This window comes from Cryptotermes secundus, unplaced genomic scaffold (genome assembly GCF_002891405.2).
Source record: "Cryptotermes secundus unplaced genomic scaffold, Csec_1.0 scaffold50, whole genome shotgun sequence".
Classification (NCBI taxonomy): domain Eukaryota; kingdom Metazoa; phylum Arthropoda; class Insecta; order Blattodea; family Kalotermitidae; genus Cryptotermes; species Cryptotermes secundus.
The window spans coordinates 35936-57200 of NW_019721758.1; the positions used below are offsets into that span (position 1 = coordinate 35936).

Below are 21265 nucleotides of genomic sequence, written 5' to 3' on the forward strand. Positions count from 1 at the left end.
GAGCGACCATTTATTGCCCTGTTATTGCTTGTATAATTAGTTACTAATAGTATTAGCAACACTCGTAATATTTCATAAATGTATGTATATATTTCACTCTTCTTTAGATTTATGCTTACAGATTTATTTGTCATATTTGTATTTTGTTTTAATTATTTTCTGTACCTTATATACTCGTGCTAACTTTATAATTGGCCACTGTGCTGTTAAGTTATTGCACGTAAATAAACATGAATTGAACTGAATTGAATTGAATTATTATTATTATTATTATTACTATTATTATTATTAGTATTAAAACATTTACCAGTACGAGAGGAGATGTATTCTAACACAAAAGACCTTACGTGGCACGCAATTCACGTTGTAAGCATGGTCGCAGACCTTCCAGTGGTCATTGAAATATAGTCCTGCTGGACAGTTCTGCTGTATTGGTTTTCCATTGCTGCATATAAAATATCTGGAACAGTTTGTTTGATCCGGAAACAGAACGGAATGGTCCAATGGGTCAGGGTACGGGCAGTTTTGTCCGGCTACTAGTGGCCCGAAGCACGCCAGAAGAACAGGCAACACAAGCGATGAAAGAGACAAACCTGGAAACATTGAAAAAGAAAATTACCTGATCTCAGTTAAACTTCCTTTTCGCAACGGTGACCTTTCCTTTTACAAGTTATATAGTCATCAATGTTATGTTATCATAACAGAACACGAATTTTCAAAATTGGTTCTGAATTGTTAATTCCCAGTCTAGACACAAGTTTGTTTCGTTATGTCGCTATTTCCTGTACTGAATTTTGACTTTAAATCAAGCATAATTTTGTTTTGGATTATTTTAGGATTCATATAGTTTTATAAACGGTAATTGACAAACCGATCTCTTAATGACTAAGAACTTATTCTCAATGACTAATGTTATGACATCATATCGAGTAATATTTGTATACGTGTTTGCGAATAAACACGGGCTTTTGGATTGGTAATTGGATTTGTTGGACCCTTGTATCTCGTAACTACAAGTAACCCTGGCAGCATCAGTGAATTACGCGCTTTACAAATCAGTGCAGCATGAGCTAAATCTCAGTAATCACTAGCCGTGTCCTGGTAACGGATGCATACAATATCCTCTGCTTACGTACTTTCAGGCCGGCGATTATCTAGCTAACTCAGTTGTCGATTCTCATTTCACGAATATGCCTAATTCTAAGTGACTGCTAAATTGCTGCTGGCCTCTCCAGCACTGCCTGATTCAGAGTCAAAGTTACTGTACGACTGTTGGGCCGCGCCATAGCTCAAGCGGTTAGTCACTGGCTTCCCACCGCGGCGGCCCGGGTTCCATCCCGGGTCTGGTCAAGTGGGATTTGTGGTGGACAAAGTGGCGCTGGTGGAGGTTTTCTCCGAGTACTCGGGTTTCCCCTGCCAATCTTCATTCAACCAATTGCTCCACAATCACCCTCACCTATCATCCGGGGCTGGTACAACAGACCAGAAGTGACCGCAGTACAAGGGACTTAGTCCCACCCCACTAGCAATAAAAATATACTTTACGACTGGTGGTTTAACGCCAGTCAGTTTGTCTTGGTACAAGAAACTTTAAATATCGTAAGTTTAGAAGCAATTTGTACTATTAGTGGATGTCTGTGACATGTCACCATGCAAATTTCAGAAGTGGGGTTAAAATGGTATGTCATTTTAAATCCCTTGTATTAAAAATGTCTCTCACAGCCTAAATGTCGTATTTCATTTCAGTAAAAGATAACAAGTATATTTTTGAAACTCCATAAAGGAATTCACACATTTTTATGGGTCTGTTTGTTCTCACACCTCACAGTCACACGATGGGGCAGTGTTGTTAATAATGGACTTGGCATCTTCAAGGTGACAAAACATAAAGTAGGCTACCCAAGTGGAATTACATTCATACAGAGTTTTGCGAAAATATACCATTGGTGTCTGTACCGAAAGACAGGAAGACAGACCTACACGTACAATTCACTAATATGGTTCAGGAGAACGAAACACGTGGTTCAGGAAACTCTATGTAAACTGAGGCAGTTCTTTACAAATAAACATGTATGGCAGAGTCAATTGAGAAAATATATGCTACCGGTGTTACATATATACTTTAATACTTGCCGTTCATATTTGTCGTTGCTAGTGGATAGACTCAGAGGAAATTCTCGAACTGAAATGCTCCTCAGAACTCAGTCTACTTATACAACTTCCATACATTTTTATCGCAACGTGTGATTTTCAATTACTTCATCAAATCTAGCTTAATCTCAAGTGCAAAATATTTCGCTTTCCTTATCTGAGATTGTAGGCTGGTCCTGAAATGAATTACTCAATATCCTGTGTGTTGGAGTGCCAAAGTCTACGCACAGGACAACAAGATAAGGTGAGACACTTAAGTAGGCAGAGAGATCTCAAGGCTATAATCATATAAGTGAAATTTATGGGAATAATATTATAATTCTGACAAGGATACTTGTCGTCCAAGGCTCTTCGGATCATCCCATAAGCTATCACTCTGTTTCTATCATTCTTTCTTGCAGGTAAGACGATATTTCGCACTGTCCGGGCTCGATGAAACCAGGCGGCAGATCGCACTCTTGCCTTACATTCAATGCGCCTTCAATGCCTCTGCATTCATATAAGAAATCTGTTAATATTAGCACAGCATTCTGTTCAAGCTTCATCCAGTGTCCAAACAGAGACATTTTCTCTTCAAAGTATCATGTAGACATAACTAGCTGTGTGAAATCAGTCACAGTCAACCCGCCTTTGTCTTAAGGCGCGTCCACATTACTCGTGCTCGTGTTCGTGTTCGTGCTCGCCAGGCTTGTGCTTGTCGGGAGACTTGTCTGACTTTTACTTGTGCCCGTAAATCTTCGTCCACACTACTTCAGTTGCTCGCCAGGCTTCGGCGCGTGAGGATCCATATATTTACTCGTAGTGTGTATAAGCCGTAGTGGTATTTTAATTTATTGGCTATAGTTTTTAAATTAAAAATTTGCTTGTCTCGTGACTTGTCATATCGTCTACATTACTCGCGAGCATAGCGAGTCACACGAGCACGGGCACGAGCACGAGTAATGTGGATGCGTCTCTAGATTACGACAGCTATATTAACATTACGTTGGACATTTTCCATTACAAGAAACATATCTGACATGCACAAAATTTGTGAAACTAAATCTGTTTGTGGCGATATGTGTGTGTTGTTTCGCAGTGGTGTTGCGGTGTGGACTGCACATCTTCGAAAGGTTGGACGACAGATAGAAGACAAATTGAAATGTACTGGGAAGAGAGCAACCGATTTTTATCGATGTAGTAGCAGCATATTAGTGAAGAGACTGGGAAAAACCACTACAGATCTCAGGATAGCCTGCGTTCCGGCCCAGATTTGAACCAACTACTTGTGGATTCATCTTCAGTAGATCCGTTTCGTCGTTTGATGTAATGGAGGGGAGGTGACAAGCAATTGGCCCGTTAGAAAGATCCAGTTTCCTTCACCGGACTTGCCTTTCCTGGCAGAGCCATCCGAATAGGATGATTCCAATCGTTGCACTTGATGAGGGAAAGGGGTCCAGTTTCTAGAGCGATCCGCATATCAAATGCGTTGTTTGTTTACTCACTGCCAGTCTTTCCCTAACCTTTGCCACCACCAGGTAGTGCTCAGTATCACAATCTGCTGCCCTGTATGATCGGACATCAAGTGTACTTGAATTCCCATTCCGTTCTAATAAAATGTGTTCTATTTGACTAGTATATATAATTCTACTTTTTTATTCTTTACTTTAATTAATTTTCGTTTTGTCCTGTATTTAAGAGCCGGGATAGCGCAGTCGGTATAGCCACTGGCTGCCAGCTGGCGGGCAAAGAGACCTGGATCTACGTATATATATATCCACTCCTCATACGTCTTCATGGCGCAGTGTTTAATTAGTTAAGCACAGGGACAAATTTACATTTTTACCTCTTCCCTCTGTATTTTGAAACTCAGATATGATTCATTCAACTTATCTTCTCCAAATAGCAAACGAATAGCATTAAATAAATAATACATAACGAATAAAGAAATAAATGATCCAGTATTTATACGAAGGTAAAAGTTAAAGGTAAATTTATCCCTGTACAAGGCCGTGGAGGCTCATAGGGTGGTGAGAGGTTGAGGCCTCCACATCTTATAGACAATCGGCTCACAGTTGCGGTAAGGTTGTCAGCCTTACGCGCCAGCCGCCCTTTATCTCCCAGGAAGATTTCTGGTACTCATTTCTGTTAGAGGCTGAGTCGAACCCAGGGTCATAGTGCTGCTGGAAGGATAAGGTCAATTAAAAAAAATCCAGCTCATCGAAGAGTACTTATACCAAACTCAGTAGAAATATAAATGAAATCCCTTTCTGCTGATAGAAGTTGGACTTTTAGAAGATGAGGGTTGAACACGTGGAGAAAATTTTAATAATTGATGTGATGTGATTAAAGAGATTGATTAAATATTGCGCATCCTGTGTAATTGATCTAAAGTCTTCGTCATACTGACTCAAGATATCACAAGTGTTTTCTGAAGTCATTATTGTCCTTGGAAAGCTAATTGTCTGCATAAACATGTAACAGCCGTGATTTTCACGGTTCACATATAGTTTATCGGCACTTGATAATCACTTGATTTGTGATACTTGTTTAACGAGGTTCAAGAGAGAACGTCGGAACCTTCTTCACAAAGGCTTTACGTAGGTTTGTTCCGATCGTTTTAAATCATCACATTATCTAAATATACAAACCATTTTTCTTTCGCGTAACAAAATAATGTACTTACTAATATTTGTGTTATGTAGAAATTGTGCTCATGTATACATACTTAAAACCTTTCGCAGATTTCAGACATTATCTTCATTGATAAGAAAAGTTGTCCAGTGAAACAAATAACAGTACACTTAACAAGTAGAATATAATCTTCTGTTGGGTGAATGACAAAAATTTCGACGATGAAAGGTGTCGAATTAATGCTCTATAATTTTATTCGGTTGTTACGCGGTTCATGAGAATTTAAAGCATGAACTGTTAACATTTCGACTCTAATCTTACAGAGCAAACTATGCCAATTTTTATCGCTTGTTGCTTGTATTGGGGAGGTGCCTGTTTCGAATCTCGGCCGGAACCCTCATTATCCTTAGATTTTTCTTGGCATTCCTCAGTCCTTCCGGGTAAATACCGTGATAGTACCTTAAAATAAATTGGCTCACCAAAATATCAGAATGTCAGACGTCACTGTCTCTGATATTTTGGATTCAGATCACCTACTTATAATATTCCACATACTGGCTCATGTTAAAATTAGGAATCTTTTGGAACCTATGAAAAAATTCACAGACTTGGAGCGGTTTCAAAGCCTCGCCTCTGAGTTAATATCACCTATAATAGAAATGAAGTCTGGGGTAGAAGCTGATAAAGCGGCACTCGACTTTGCAGCCTCTATTGCTTCGGCATGTAGGTTGTCGACAAGTAAAGTTACACTTTCGGATATAAACAACGATATTCCTGTTTGATAAAACATAAGCAGAGGCTACGAAAATTGTGGCTAGAAACCAGGGATCCAGCGTGTAAAACGGAAGTAAATTGGGGCACCAAATCAGTGAGGCGAATGACCTGTAAAAAGGCACCAGATGGGTGGGAAACAAAAATAGGTAACACTGAAGTCACACTTCAGGGTATATGACCCATTGCGAAATATCTCTTAAAGAGAGACGGACCAAGGGCACCAACTGCTATTCATGGTGCTTCTGGCCTTAAATTTCATTCTTTCGAAAAAGCCAACGCAATTGCCGACTGTTTGGAAATTCAGTTCACCCCGCATGAGCTGTGCGACGATAACCATGAACAGCGGGTGGAGGCTAGAGTTCAAGCTCTGCTGGAAACAGTAGACAACCCTCCTCAAAGGATCAGACCATGTGACGTACAAAAATTAGTAAACTCCCTGAAATTGAAAAAGGCCTGTGGAATTGACGGTATCACAAATGAATGCCTCAGGCACCTTCCAAGGCGACCATCGGTTCACCTAACTCATTTATTTAATCATTGTCTTCGTCTCTCTCACTTTCCAAATACTTGGAAGGAAGCAAAGTAATAACTTTACCTAAACCCGGTAAAGACCCGATATTCCGCAAAATCTACGTCCGATCAGCCTCCTGTCCACGACAGGAAAATTATCGAAAAAATGATTTTGAAATTGCTCCAAAAACACATTGACGAAAGAGGCCTGCTCAACGCAAGCCAGTTTGGTTTTCGTGCACGTCATAGCACAACATTGCAATGTATTAGGCTGGCGGACCATGTGACCCTTAATTTCAACAATAAAATGTCTTCGGCTACGGTGTTCTTGGACATCGAAAAGGCCTTTGATACCACGTGCCACTCAAGTTTGCTGTATAAGTTATCAAAATTGCAATTCTCGAACAGTTTGAACAAACTTATTGGGTCATTTCTCTCAGCGTAAATTCATGGTTTCGGGTGAAGGAGAAATCTCAACGTCAAAGGAAATGCAAGTAGGAGTGTCACAAGGTTCGGTACTGTCCCCTACTCTTTTCAATCTGTACATTTATGATACCCCCCAAACTCTTGGTGTTCACCTGGCCCTCTTTGCGGACGACACTTGTCTGTATGCGACAGATCGCAAGGAGGGATTTATTGTCAGAAAATTCAAGCGCGATCTCAGCTCAATGGAGACCTGGTCTGAGCGCTGGAACATTAAATTTAATGAAGATAAGACTATTTCTCTCGTAGTCGTCGACCGCCTGAGTCTAGTCTTACTCTAAAGCGACGAAATATTCCATTTGTAAACAATGCAAAATATCTAGGTGTAATCTCCGATAGGAGATTTACATGGAGATTGACAATAGAAATGATCGCTATTCAAAAGTGCGCCATTGAGCGCCAATATTAAACTGACCCTCCACAAAGCTCTCATTAGATCCGTAATGACTTATGCTAGTCCCGCCTGGGAATTTGCGGCAGACACCCATCTAATGTAATTGCAGGGCCTGCAAAACAAAGTTCTCCGCACATTGGCAACTCTCCCGGTCCGCGATTTGCACATGGCGTTCAGAATCCCCTATTTATATGACTATATAACAAAATTATGCAGGCAACAAGCAGAAGTCATAGAAAATCATGATAATGAGAATGTTTGCAACATTGGACAAGGCGAAGCCCGACACAGAAAATATAAGAGGCTTAAACTTGGCGGCGTTCAGACATACAACCGTTCAAGTGACTAGCCTGCCGTGGTAGCGAATACTACTAGAACTAGGGCATAATCTGCTGTACTGAGCCTGGATTGACAGAGGCCTTGTATATATTGTACATAGAAATAGGAATTGAGATTAAATTTGTAAATATATGTAAATACTGACAATGGACTTACTAATTACGGACTATGACTGACAAATGACAGACCCGCCAGAGAGGGCGCCCCAAATGGACAGGACAGTAACTTTCATATAAGAAAAAAACAAAAAAAAATTGGTCATGAACCCCAGCTGGGGCTAGACACCAAGACAGACAGACTGACTGATCGTCAGTCGCAACGTGACTTTGACTTTGACTTTGACATCCCGTCTGGGAGTGTTCCCCCCGTGTGGAGATCGGGTCGAATAGCTCCACTGTGACCCTTCGAGTCGTAGGAGGCGACGAAAAGGGAGTCTCAAATCTGCGACAGTAAAATATGGTTGCGAGTCACAAGGGACTCGGACCTGAGAAAGACTGCGCTGGCAAGGGCCAGCAGCATATGCAAAAAGACACCCGTCCTCTCGTCAGAGAGGGCACGCCACAAAAATAAGACCGTAATTATCAAACGGTAATAATTAATATCTGGTCACGAACCCCAGATGGGGCTCGACACCAAGACTTACTGACTGACTGACCGTCAGTCGTAATGTGACTTTGACTTTGACCTTGTTTACACTGAGAGAAGTGCATGAAAGTGTTTCTTTTATTGTTCTTTAATTATTTACAATTTAATTTTGATTAAATGAGAAGTACTGCTTACTCAGCCCTCTGAGCAGTTGTGCCTCTATACAGCATTATTGAATATGGTACAACATACGCTCATACATTGGGAGATGCTGCTGAAATAAACTCTAGATTGGTAAGTAAAAATAAGTAAAGGTGTCCCTGTAACAGGCCGTGGAGGGCCATAGGGTTGTGAGATGTTGAGGTTCCCATATTTTCTAAACAATCGGCTCATAGATGGCGGTAAGGTTGTCAGCCTTACGCGCCGGCCGCCCTTTACCCCCAAGAACATTTCAGGAACATTCCTGGTACTCATTTCTGTTAGAGGCTGAGTCGACCCCAGGGCTATAAGGCGGCTGGAAGGATTAGGAGAATTGAAAAAATCCAATGACCTCATCGGGATTCGATTCCGCGACCTTCCTGCTTGTATCATAATGTGAAAATGTGGCCTGAACTCATATGTGCCAGAATAGGCACAAGTAGCAGATGCTAATGAAGTAGTCTCGCTTTCCATAAAATGCGAATAATATTTTTAACATCTTAACGACTGTGGCCTTGTCAAGAAGAACTTTGTTCCAGTAAGAATAAGTTACAATTGTCTGCTTTACAGACAAAAGAAGAACGAGTATACATTGCATAAGTTCACATGTGTGTCTGATACGTCGTAGAAAACAGATTATAATTTTAAACTCTGTTTGCTTTACAGTGTTTATTTTTCATCTCCATGGGACGTATACAGAACAACATAATAAAAAGACAATTTTCTTATGTGGAAAATAGGAATCTTTCACAAAGAATTATTGTAGAAGAAAGAAAACCATGGTTATAATATGAGGTTTAAAGTTTTAATAGTGGCAACACTGCTGCAGAGACGCCATGCAACGGAACCAAATAATGTCGCTTATACCACACGTTAGTTACATACCTACCTTATCTCAGAGCAAATGGACTCTCCCTTCCCACATTACACGCATGCGCAGTGACGAGAAGAAGCGAGCCTCGTGCTAGCTGGCGGTCTAATGTAGTGTTGTCAAGATGTTTTCGAAACAGGAAGAACGGAGTTGGATAAAGATTGAATGTGCCAGAGGCCGTACAGCACGACAGTGTCATCAAGGTCTTCAAAAGGCTTGCTGGGAATCTGCATTGCCTTACAGAACAGTGGCAAAGTGGGTAAAAGCCTTCAAAGAGGGACGCCAAAATGTGGCAGACATGCGTCGGCCACGCCGTCCTAGTGTAAGTGAAGAAGTGCATGCTCTTTCCGCGTTGCTGGAGAGTGATCGACGCCATACGATTCGTGAGCTGGCCCGAGAGACAGGATTAGCGGTAGCGTAGTTTGTTGAGGAGCTATGCTACAAGCCGGAAGGTCGCGGGTTCAAGTCCCGATGAGGTCATTGGATTTTTCAATTGACCTAATCCTTCCAGCCGCACTATGGCCCTGGGGTCGACTTAGCCTCTAACAGAAATGAGTACCATAAATTAATTAAATAATTTTCCTGGGGAGTAAAACGCGGCAGGCGTGTAAGACTGACAACCTTACCGCCACGTTTGAGCCAATTGTCTAGATAATGTGAGATACTCAACGTCTCACAAACCTGTGGGCCTTCACGGCCTCTTACAGGGATAGCTTTACTTTACTTTTACTTTACATAAGGCTTTTATATTATATTCCCGGTTCTGAAACAAAGTACAGTTTTGGTCCTTTTTTTACATAAGCCTTCAATGGTCACTTTGTTCCCGGGATCTGTGTTCTATTGCTGGGTTGGGTTCACGTTCTGTTGGCTTCCAAGGCACATATTTCTAGCATTTCTGACAGTATGTTCCAGTGCCGTGGACCCTAATATCTTCCGTAAGTTACTGTAGAATATTTTCATTTCGGAAAAGATCTTTATTGTTTGTTATTCCAAAAAAGGATTGATGAATCTAATTTTTGTACCTCGGTACATGGATTCTCTGCCTTACCCTGAGTCCATCACTTGATGTCACGCATTGGTATCTGTTTACTAAACTGCAAAACAAAATCTCAGTGGTACGCTGTTCTTCAATGTTTCTTGAATTCCTTCCTGATTTTCAGTGTGTTCTGTTACGAAGAGTTCTGTCTTATGAGCTGTAATGCTGTATAGTCTACGTGTATTATAACAAACCAACCTTTCGGAGGAACATATCGCCTCCACCATCATGGTTCAAGGGTAAGATAAGCAAGAAACCAGCATGAAGCATGCATCTGCAGCAATGAAGGCGGAGGCGACATTTTCCACCGAAACATCAGTTTACTTACAATGGCCTACATTGTTATATATATCCCATAAAACAGAACTCCTGAAAACACATATCTCCATAGTTCGCTGTAGACTGGAAGTAACTGAAAGACATTATCTTCATTTTGTCTTCCCCATATTCTAAACAAATTAATTTTCTTACAAGGTTTTTTCTTTTAATCGCTTAGTGGGGGGTGGAGTCCAACTGGGTCCACTCGGCACGTCGGCCACTGATTGGCCTATTGTACCTGCCCCGGATGATTATGATGTGGGAGAATTTGGTGGAATGAAGATTGGCAGGGGAAACCGAAGTACTCGGAGAAAACCCGCTCCTGCGCCACTTCCCCCCCCATTGGCACTACAGTCACAGTGGGCCTAGGCCTATCTCCATGAACTTCTCCGTTCACTTCGGTTTTTCTCGATCTTACACATTCGGTAGGACTCCTTGGGCGGGTGATCAGCTCGTCTCAAAGCCTCTACCTGTACACAAACACAGAAAAACGCACACACAAACAAAACATCCATGCCCTGAGTGGGATTCGAACCCACGATCCCGGCTTCCGAGCGAGCGAAGACAGTGCACGCCTTAGACCGCTCGGCTACCGTGACCGGCCCTGCGCCACTTTGTCCACCACAAATCCCACTTGACCAGACCCAGAATCGGACCCGGGCCGCCGCGGTGGGAAGCCAGTGACTAACCGCTTGAGCTATGGCTTGAACTGGTGATCAGACCGCCGCAAAGCCGCTACCTACACAAGACAGAAAAAAAAAAGCCGCAGGCACCCATGTCTCGGTTAGGATCTGTACCCACGAAACCCGTGTGTGAGATGCCAAAGATGTTTCATGCCTTAGACCGCGCGACCACTGTAATGGGCAGGTACTTACTATTTGCTGGGTTTAATGTGGTAAGTTTGATTTGTTTCATTCTGGTCCGTCACTTTTATGTAGTAAAAAACTTACAGGTCACATTGGACGGAGTGATTTATAATTTGTAATGTGGTAAGTTAAACAGTGTGGTAAAGTGTCACTACTTCCAGAAAATACGCTCTGTGGTCTAGTGGTCAGAGTTCCTGGCTACAGATCCAGAGGTACCGGGTTCGATTCCCGGCGCTACCAGGTTTTCTGTGAAGTAGTGGGTCTGGAACGGTGTCCACTCAGCCTCGTGAGGATAATTGAAGAGCTATTTTAAGGAAATAGCGGCTCCGGTCTAGAAAACCGAGATTAACGGCCATGGGGATCCGTTGCGCTGACCACGGGACGCCTCTATTCGCTAAAGTTAGCACTAACTTCGCAGACAAACGGCGGTCGCTAGGTAGGTATAGTTCGCTTGCGGACTACAGGCTACGGAGTTTTGTTGTTTGACTATATCGGCTACGGTTATCTTAAAATACACGTATAAAGCAAATCATTTGCAAGGGGACAGTTTTTGTATGCGAGACATATAAACTACACACCATACATTATGCAGTTTGAAATAATAGTAATAAATGAAATAATATTATGCTAATTTGAGGACCACTTCATGAAAGTGTATGGGGTAGAGAAAACTTAACTCCTCTTATAAGTAATTTCGGCACTAGATGGAAATGAGCTGCCAGCTAGACGCCTCAGCTACTTATTCTCAAGGAAAGAGACCATGGTAACTATTGGTACCCCAGATCCGGTGTGGATAATTCGGGAAAAATAAAAATATTTGCTCCTACTGAAAATCGAACCCTATTCATGGGTCATCCAACCCGTAGCCTAGTTGCCACGTCTACTAAGAAATTCCGGCTCCTTATTGAAAAGCTGACATAATTTAAATATTCATTAATAAACATAATTTTCTTGCATTATGGTTGACAATTATGATCACAAAGGGGAACAAAAACATGATGCAAACGCGCACTAGTCTTAGAATCCACTACACAGTGACCGAGATGTTGCATCAGCTTATCACAACGTTTTTTTATCATTAGCTTGCTGGCTACATTTATTTATGCACATAATTTTGACTGCTCCTAATTAATTATATATCATCGTTTTATATTCTATAATGTTAAATTAATTAAATAGCCGGTCACGGTAGCCGAGCGGTCTAAGGCATGCACTGTCTTCGATCGCTCGGAAGCCGGGATCGTGGGTTCGAATCCCACTCAGGGCATGGATGTTTGTGTGCGTTTTTCTGTGTTTGTCTACAGGCAGAGGCCTTGCGACGAGCTAATCACTCGTCCAAGGAGTCCTACCGTATGTGTAAGATCTAGAAAACCGAAGTGAACGGAGTTCATGGAGGTAGGCCTAGGCCCACTGGGGCTGTAGTGCCAAGGGAAAAAAAAATAATTAACTAAAAAACTTGCGAATGATTTTGTGTCCGTGTAAACATACGTGATTGATATCATTTGATTTTAAATTACTTTTTAATGACAATTATCTTAGATTATTATCAATCTAATTCCAAGGTTATCATTAATTTTTAAAACGATTTACTACTTATTAAAAGTAAACACATGATTTCAGAATTGTATTTACAAATAACATTGTATTATTTTTAGTCTGTCATTTTTTCTAAAATGAAAAAAGAAAGAAAGATAATTTGAAGTGTAGTATCTATTGGGATACAATACTGTGTAAGTCGATAATGAGTCACTGACGTTTCAGAACATACTGCTCCGTCTTATGTTAATGTTTAAATGGCCACACCGGTTCGGAAACTGCCTGTTTCTGTCATCAAGTAAATGTACAAAACCTAGACAAAGCCGAACTCTATCCTCTGACTGAAGACTCGTTGCCACTGTTCTCAGGGTAGAAGCAATAAGGTCCCCCTAGGCGTGGTGCAAGTCTACCAGACTTCAATACCTCATTCCTCAGAGAATTTTAATTTCGATGCTTACAGCTATGAAAAATCTTATCTCTAAATTTATCGACGTTTTCTTATTTATTGCTTTATTCTTATTCTCTTCTGCTTCCTCTCGTTCTTCTCCTCCCCTTCTCTTCCTTGTTTTTAATTCCCACTCTAATAATAAGCTACAACATATGCAGACTCTTAAAAATCTCTTCTTTCTTTGGTAAGTGTTAGAAACCTTATTGTGATAATTCCTCTTCTTAAATTCTCTCTAGATTTATATCTGCTTCTGTCTCTGTCTGAAATTTGCATCTTATTCACTTTTATATACGTTAAGTATTAGTGTCTGTTGAACACTACGTGGTGAAGGCCAGCTTCAAGTACTGGGTCCAGCGGCCTGTTCCTTTTCCTGTGATCAATCTTTCATATTATCAATATCCCAACATTCATTTTTCTTCGGACAGGAATACAAAATCCTCATTTTTAACAGGAAAACACTGATCCTTGCCTAGAAAATATGTTTGTGCATTTCGTATAAGTGGCAGAATAAGCAGCGAATAATTTCCTGTGCACTATTAACTGGCAGTATTTGCAATGGTGTCGCAGTGCGTTTTACTTGGAATAAGTACTCAATTTTTAAATGTTGTTTTGGATTATCTTCACATTTCAAAGTGTTCAGTCGTACCAAAGGAGCTTCCTAAATCCAAAGCCTTTCCGACAATTCCTACATCTCTCATGGCCCACTCATTATTTCACCGTGCTTGGAAGCCATCACCATGCATACGAGGACGCACCATTTGCTGGTGACAAAGGATCTTTTTATCATAACAGTCGACTGAGACAATGATTCATCCATTACTTCATATTTCTTGTATTCAGTTTTTAATCTTATCTAATCCTGATATTAATTATGTTCTCTATTGAAATCAATAAAATTGTTAGAAATAAAGACGACAAACGAGGAAAGGAATATTTCCTTGATTGTTGCATCTGAAGTAGCATCATCAAAGACCCTTCTTGACCAACTGATCGATATCTAAAAGCAGTCAAGAAAACTTTCATAAATCCATCACTGGCCCTGTCCGAACTAATCGATTCCCTAGTAAATCTCAATGGCATGCTTCTCTCATATGTTCGTATTATCTTGTCATGCCCTTATCTTCCAAGTAGCCCCATCATTTGCACATTTACAACCCAGATCCCACATAAATTTCCTTCTTCACCCTAAGCATGATTCAGAGACAAGCTTCTCTTTCGTCTTTTATTTATTAAGTCTTGCACTATTAAGTAATAATTATAACTTCTTAATTTCCTGAATTTGATTTGTTTCATTCTGGTCCGTCACACTAACAATTACAAAGACAAAACAACTCTGTCCAATGTGACTATTTAAGTTTTCAAGTAGTAAAAACTTAAATAGTCACACTGGACGGAGTTGTTTTGTCTTCGTCTTAATTTCCTCCTTAGATAAATATTTGTACTTCTCTGTTGCTGGATTTAGTACGTCCTTACTTACTTACATACTCATGGAGCTGAGCCCTTCTAAAGGAGACGCCAATTCTGCAGCTACTCAAGAATTTCCCAGCATTTTATGGAACCCGAAGGTTCATTTACCGTGTTCACAAGATCCCTCCACTGGTCCCTATCCTGAGCCAGATCTATCCAATCCATACCATCCCATCCTATCTCTCTAAGATCCATTCTAATATTGTTCACCCACATACGCCTTGGTCTTCCCAGTGGTCTCTTTCCTTCTGGCTTCCCCACCAATATCCTACACGCATTCCTCGTCGCCCCCATTCGTGCTACATGCCCCGCCCACCTCGTCCTCCTTGACTTGATCACTCTAATTATACTTGGAGAACAGTACAAGTTATGAAGCTCCTCATTATTTTAGTACGTCCTTATCTTAAGGATTCCTTATAAAATATTTGCGTTGAGTGGTGGCCATTCTTATATTCTCGTTCGGTTTCTCTGAAACCTAAACCGATTTTATAGCTCAAAAGCGATCTTAGCCAAAAGTTTATCGTTGCTTGGTATCGTTAAACGCATACTCATCGGCGATCCGTGACAGCCACGGTTCCCTTACTTGCAATAAATAATTTTCTATACGGCGCCATATTTGTAATTTTTAACAGTGATTGACAGGAATGTATTATTCATAAAGTTATGAAAGAAAATAAGATATTTAATCGCTCGAATACAATTAACTTTAAGAAAAGGCCAGAAGAAGAAAGGACAGTTTCGCTAGTATCTCAATAAAAACCGCAGAATTTTTTATGATAGGCCACTTTTGTACTATCGAAAATTTCGTTATTTAAAATAGGAATCAAATTTTATGAAGCGCCTCATCGCACTGCAGTCGGAATTTACTGGTCCGATGTAGGACCCCTTCTTGTCGACTCTTCTGCCCTCTCAGAAATCTGACACTCCTTCAGGAAGACTTAACAAATCGTAGTAGAAAGGGCCCAAATATTTGCAGTATATTCGCAGAACAGCGCCTCACTTGCCTATTTTCAACATATCCCGGACGCGATGCTCATTATTTTTAGAAACGAGGCTTTCATGATCTAATTAAGACGGTCTAGTCATAAATACGCACCCTGAGAAAATAAAAATAATTTTGAATTTTCAAAATCCTTCCTTTTCATTCTGGAGGTAATCGTTTAGATTTTCGGCTCGGATGGAAGGAGATCTTGGGAATATTTATCGGTTTACCTCAGTCACTGAAAATAAATCCTATGACAGTATTTTCAAAAAGTCATGACCCCTTCCTTTCGCATTTTCCGAATCCTTAATCCACCCTCACCCCACCACTCGACACTACAAAATATATAGATGATAAAGCGTCGTTGAATAAAATGAGAAAGGAACAAATAGTGGCAGAAATACCACAATGGATGTCAAGAGTCATGATGGTATAAACAGATAATCTGTTAAGAAATTTAATTATGTATGATTTGAAGGATGGAGTGAAATAAGGTCAATCTGTTGATAATTGCGAATAAGCAGTCGACTTGTATCTCTTCAATACTCACCAATGAGTCAACCAGTTAAATTCGTAGAACATATATCTGGAAAGATTACGGTCGCAGTCTGCCTACTGAACACAAAAAAACATTTATTATTTTGTTACTTATTTTACTTTGTTTTTTATTCATTTTTCTTAACTTCTGCCTCATAATTTTACCATCGCAACTTGCATTTTACATGCCCTACGTTTCAGAGGTATCTGTAAGGACGTAGACAATATAACACGAGTTCGAGTGAACAGATTGCTGTGTTATCGCCTTTTTAAAACAGAACATTTAAGCATATACTTAAGAGCATTGTCTGTCATTGTCAAACGAGGATAAACAGCCTTTATTTGCTAATGTCATTCCTATCTTAAGCAGAAATCTCAAGACTTATCTCTTACCTACTAAAGCTCATGCACTCAGTTGCAGACATCCACTTACCTCATCGTAAATCATAACAGAGACAGGCACTGGAAGACAAACAAATCTACCTGACGAAATCATTGCAACATCAAGTATAACGCATTAATTGGGTACAAACTAAGGAATTTGCGTGTATTTCTTCACTTTCATTAAGGGCACACTGTGACTGCATTCTAAATAAGTCATAACTGGCCCTTATAACAACAGTAAGCAAGGTTATTGTGGTGAAAATGTAATAGTAACTTTCAAAATAAATTTCGATATCTGATTCCTAATGTGGATACCAGAGATTTGCATCACGGCACAGTTTTATGTATCTCATCGCGAGGCAAAGTTCTCTCTTCTCTCATTTCTCTATTTTTTCTTCATCTTCTAATAATTTTCTCCAGGGTTAGAGCGGCGTGGGCGTGAGTCTGACTAGTCACCTGCATCTAGTAGCGAGGTTAAGGAGAGGGGGGGCCATATTTCCACAGTCTTCATGGGACAGCCGGGATAGCGCAGTAGGCATAGCGACTGGCTACGGGCTGGACGAACAAATGATTGGAGTTAGAATTCCGGTGTCTGGGATAGGAGGCTGGGTGGGCCCCAGAGCCGGTCTGNTTTCCCGGAGGTAAAGTGGCTGAGGCGTGAAGCTGATCACTCACCTCCAACTAGTGCCGAGGTCAAGAAACGTGGGTTTATACATCCACTCTCCCATATGTCTTCATGGCGTAGTGCTTAATTAGTTAAGTGCAGGGACAAATTTACATTTTTTCAAACGTCCCCATGGCGAAGCGCATAATGTATTAATGTTCAGAGTTAATTCTGTCTTACCTTCTTATAATTCTTATCAGTTACAATGTAAGAAAATCATGTTCTATTAACGAATAAAAGTGTATTCCCTCTTAAAAACAATTACTTCAAACTTCTTAACAAGAGGTACGCAGGTTAATATGCCTTGCACACAGTAAATATAGGGCAACATAGAGAGAGAGAGAGCTGTGGGTCTTACTCTCTCCTGTCTGTCATTCATAAGATCAGCGGGCTCTATTTAGTCAAAGGAGCGTTATTCCTGCATACTATCAAAATAATATAAAAAGTTGTTATTTTGTGCAGTTCACCATTCTTATCTCATGCGAAATGTAGGCGAAAATTTATGACATGAGATTAGATTAGGCAAAACCCTATCTTTAACCGTATTTACTTTACCCTAGATCTCCCGTTCCTGTGCCCATTACTTACACGTATTGTAGTTTATTTCACGATGCTACCAGTACATGAAGCTGTGCAGCATTGAACAGCAGGATGATGGTGAAAATTAATTACAAAGAATTCGAAAGACAGAGTCCATGGTGTTACCGAGGTAGTATCCCGGTACTTGTCTTGAGAGAATGGGGAAACCAAGATGTCTGAGGCTGAGGTTGAGTCTGAGAATTGTATTACGACCGACAGTCAGTCGGCCAGTCTGTCTTGGAATAAAGCACCCATCTGGGGCTTACGACCAAATTATTTATACTGTCAGACATTTGCGGGTTTGTTGTTGTGTGGTGCTCTCTCTGACGAGAGGACGAGTCTGTCGTTTACAATTGCCATCTTATATGTAGATCTATGAAGAGGTGATGCTTCTTACGTGAATTCCGAATCATTTTTCTCAAATTCCAGTTGGCACACCGACTAAACTGACCCATGGGTTTCCTCAATCCCTCCAGGAAAATGCCAGTTTACTACATTAAACGAGATAAGGAAATTCTTCCCCACTCATTATTGACGACCACTTCATGTGATGTGAGATACTGGCAGCCTCGCTAAAGAAGCTGCAAATAAATAAATGTCAGAAGCTGTCTTAATCGAGAGAGTGAATGTGTTTTCTGTGTGATTGTAATCGGAGTGAAATTACCGGCTTGGAAGGAAATTTCCCAGTACAAGAGGTTCAGCAGTAGTACAGCACTGAACCGAGTTACGTGCCATAGTTCAGATCGTTAGACCCGGCTTCTCATCCCTTCCCACCTCGGGTGTTGTCCTCATGAATACATGTAAGAAAAGTGATGACAGAAGTGGCCTGTGGCAGGTTTTTTGGTTTCTCCTGCTTATCATCATTTCAGAATTGCTCCATACTTGTGTTGTGTAAAATATCTTGTTGTAACCTTCGATAAGAAAGTTACGTGGAGATTGCACATAGAAATGATCGTAACCAAGGACATAAGAACATTTATTAGAGTCTATTACTTATACATAGGTGAGCGATTAAGGGCTAATATTAAAGTGACTTTCCACAAAGTACTCATTATGAGTATATTCGCTTATGCTTGCCCCGCCTGGGAGTTTGCGGCAGATAACCATCTTCTGAAATTGCAGTGACTGTAAACGAAAGTTGTCCGCACCTTTGGCAATTTTCCAAGGTGCAAACTAATTCGTGATTTGCACATGGTTTTCGAACACTCGTATACAATAATAAAATTGTGCAGGTAACAAGCAGAAGTCATACAAAATCATGAACATGCAAATGTTCGCAACATTGGACAAGGCGAAGCACTACACATAAAATACTAGTATAAGAGTCTTAAACTTGGCGGGGGTCAAGCATACGACCGTCCAAGTGACTAGACTCCCGTTATAGCGGAAGCTACTAAAGATAGGGCATGATCTGCTGTAGTGATCCTGGACTGACAGAGGCCTTGTATATATATTCAAAAAATGTAAAATGTAAATATATTGTACTTTTTGACAGATGACAATGACTATGACAATCGACAGACTCGTCCTTTGCCAGAGACGTCGCCCCACAGGGACAGGACAGTAACAGTCAAACTGAATCTAATATCTGGTCATGAGTCCCAGATAAGGTGGAAACCCAGACAGCTGACTGACTGAGCTTCAGTCGCAAAGTGACTTTGATTTTGACTTTGACCATACTCGTTTATCAGCACCCCCTTCAGGTATGTGAAGGTCCGAACTTGGCGGCGCGTTGTTACGTCCTCGGTCTTTAAGTCTGGGGCCTGTGACCCTGGCAGGCACTTGATTGGTTGCAGAGTAAGGTTTCTTTATACCTGTTCTTTTATATAATGAGCAATGTAGAAGTAACTGTTTAACCAGGCCGCGCCATAGCTCAAGCGGTTAGTCGCTGGCTTCCCACTTGGCAACCCGGGTTCGATCCCGGGTCTGGTCAAGTGGGATTTGTGGTGGACAAAGTGGCGCTGGGGCAGGTTTTCTCCGAGTACTTCGGTTTCCCCTGCCAATCTTCATTCCACCAATTACTCCACAATCACCCTCACCTATCATCTGGGTGTCGTACAATAGGCCAGAAGTGGCCGCAGCACAATGGACTTTTTCCTACCCCAATAGCAATAAAAGAAACTGTTTAACCTTGTGTATGTGCCCAATAATATATTGAAGGTTCTGACGTCACGACGCTCAACTTTCAGATGCACCTTCAGAGTCGACGGACTTAAATTACTTGAATTGGCTCGTGAACGGGGCCTGATGTTCAGAGTGAACAAATTGGCTCTATCCGGTTCAGGAAAGGTCCTCAGAATTAGCACAATCTCTGGACAAGATTCAAGAGAGCTGTAAGGATAAAGAAATTTGCCTCTATGCTCGGTAATCGAGACGTAAGACCATGCAGGACGGTGGACGTCAAGATACAATCATTTTAGACCTTAGGAGAGATGAGCAGTCAGTATCACGTTAGCAACGAGACTGGTTTGGTCGTGGAGGGAAGAGGACAGATTCGTGCATACGATGGAAATGAACTCCGGTCGTCCAGTCTGTATGCAATGATTTCACTGACTGACTATAAGACTGGATATTGACCATTGTCTGAGGCACATTACACGTATGTATTTACAGCGTCTCAGCAGTTTGGTTCTTTATCGTTTTCAGGTTATTTATTTTTATTGCACTGATGTATTTGTTATTATTTATTTCTTTTATTTTGATCCTAATGGCGACAGTTGGAACCTAACCCGGTAGGTTCCGAATATTATTTTTTTATTGTTAGTGGGGTGGGATTAAGTCCCTTGTGAGGGTGATTGTGGAGCAATTGGTGGAATGAAGATTGGCAGGAGAAACCGAAGTACTCGGAGAAAACCTTCCTTAGCGCCACTTTGTTCACCGCAAATCCCACTTGACCAGACCCCGGGATCGAACCCGGGCCGCCGCGGTGGGAAGCCAGCGACTAACCGCTTGAGCTATGACGCGGCCCTTCTGAATATTAAGCTACTATGCTCATTTAGGCTAGTGGATAGCAGAGTTTTATTAGTTTGTATACATAGAAACTTTGTGTCTTAGGATGCGGGGGGGGGGGGACACCAGTTATTGAAAAGAGCAATAACACGCATTCCTTGAACTCTTTGAGCTTCGGTTTTACCTGCTAAAAGAAACTGAGAATTAGCAAGTACGTAAATACATAGGGAAAATTACTTTGTTTTCAGGAAGCAGAAATTCAGCAACTCGAAGAAGCTCTGGCATCTGCTTTCAAACATATGCTTCAATCTATGTGGTGTGAGAAACAAGAATTATAAAAGAAATGCTATTATTCCGTGTCTAAGTTATTTCCTTTCATATGCAGATTTTTCTCTTCTCCACAACGTCCAAACTGGTTCTTGGGCCCATCTAGCCTCCTGTCCAATAGGTACTGTGGGCTTTAGTGGCCAGTCGTGAAACTGGCCACTCACCTCCATCTAGTGCAGAGGCGAAGAATGGTAGAGCTATACCTCCACTCCCCCACGCATCTTCGTGACGCAGTGCTTAATTAGTTAAGCACA

General features: G+C 41.1%; 1 protein-coding gene across 1 annotated transcript in view; it reads right to left on the reverse strand.

Moving 5' to 3' along the window:
- The window catches only part of LOC111875605 (peritrophin-1-like), a 4757-nt gene extending 2539 nt beyond the window's left edge, over nucleotides 1-2218 (reverse strand). Inside the window, exons 1-2 of the mRNA XM_023871973.2 lie at nucleotides 2134-2218; nucleotides 348-593 (exon numbers count right to left, since the gene is read on the reverse strand). Of these exons, the coding sequence (XP_023727741.1) occupies nucleotides 348-593; nucleotides 2134-2140 (253 nt within the window). The 5' untranslated portion in view covers nucleotides 2141-2218. The remainder of the gene's footprint in view (nucleotides 1-347; nucleotides 594-2133) is intronic.
- Between the last annotated feature and the right edge of the window lie 19047 nt (nucleotides 2219-21265).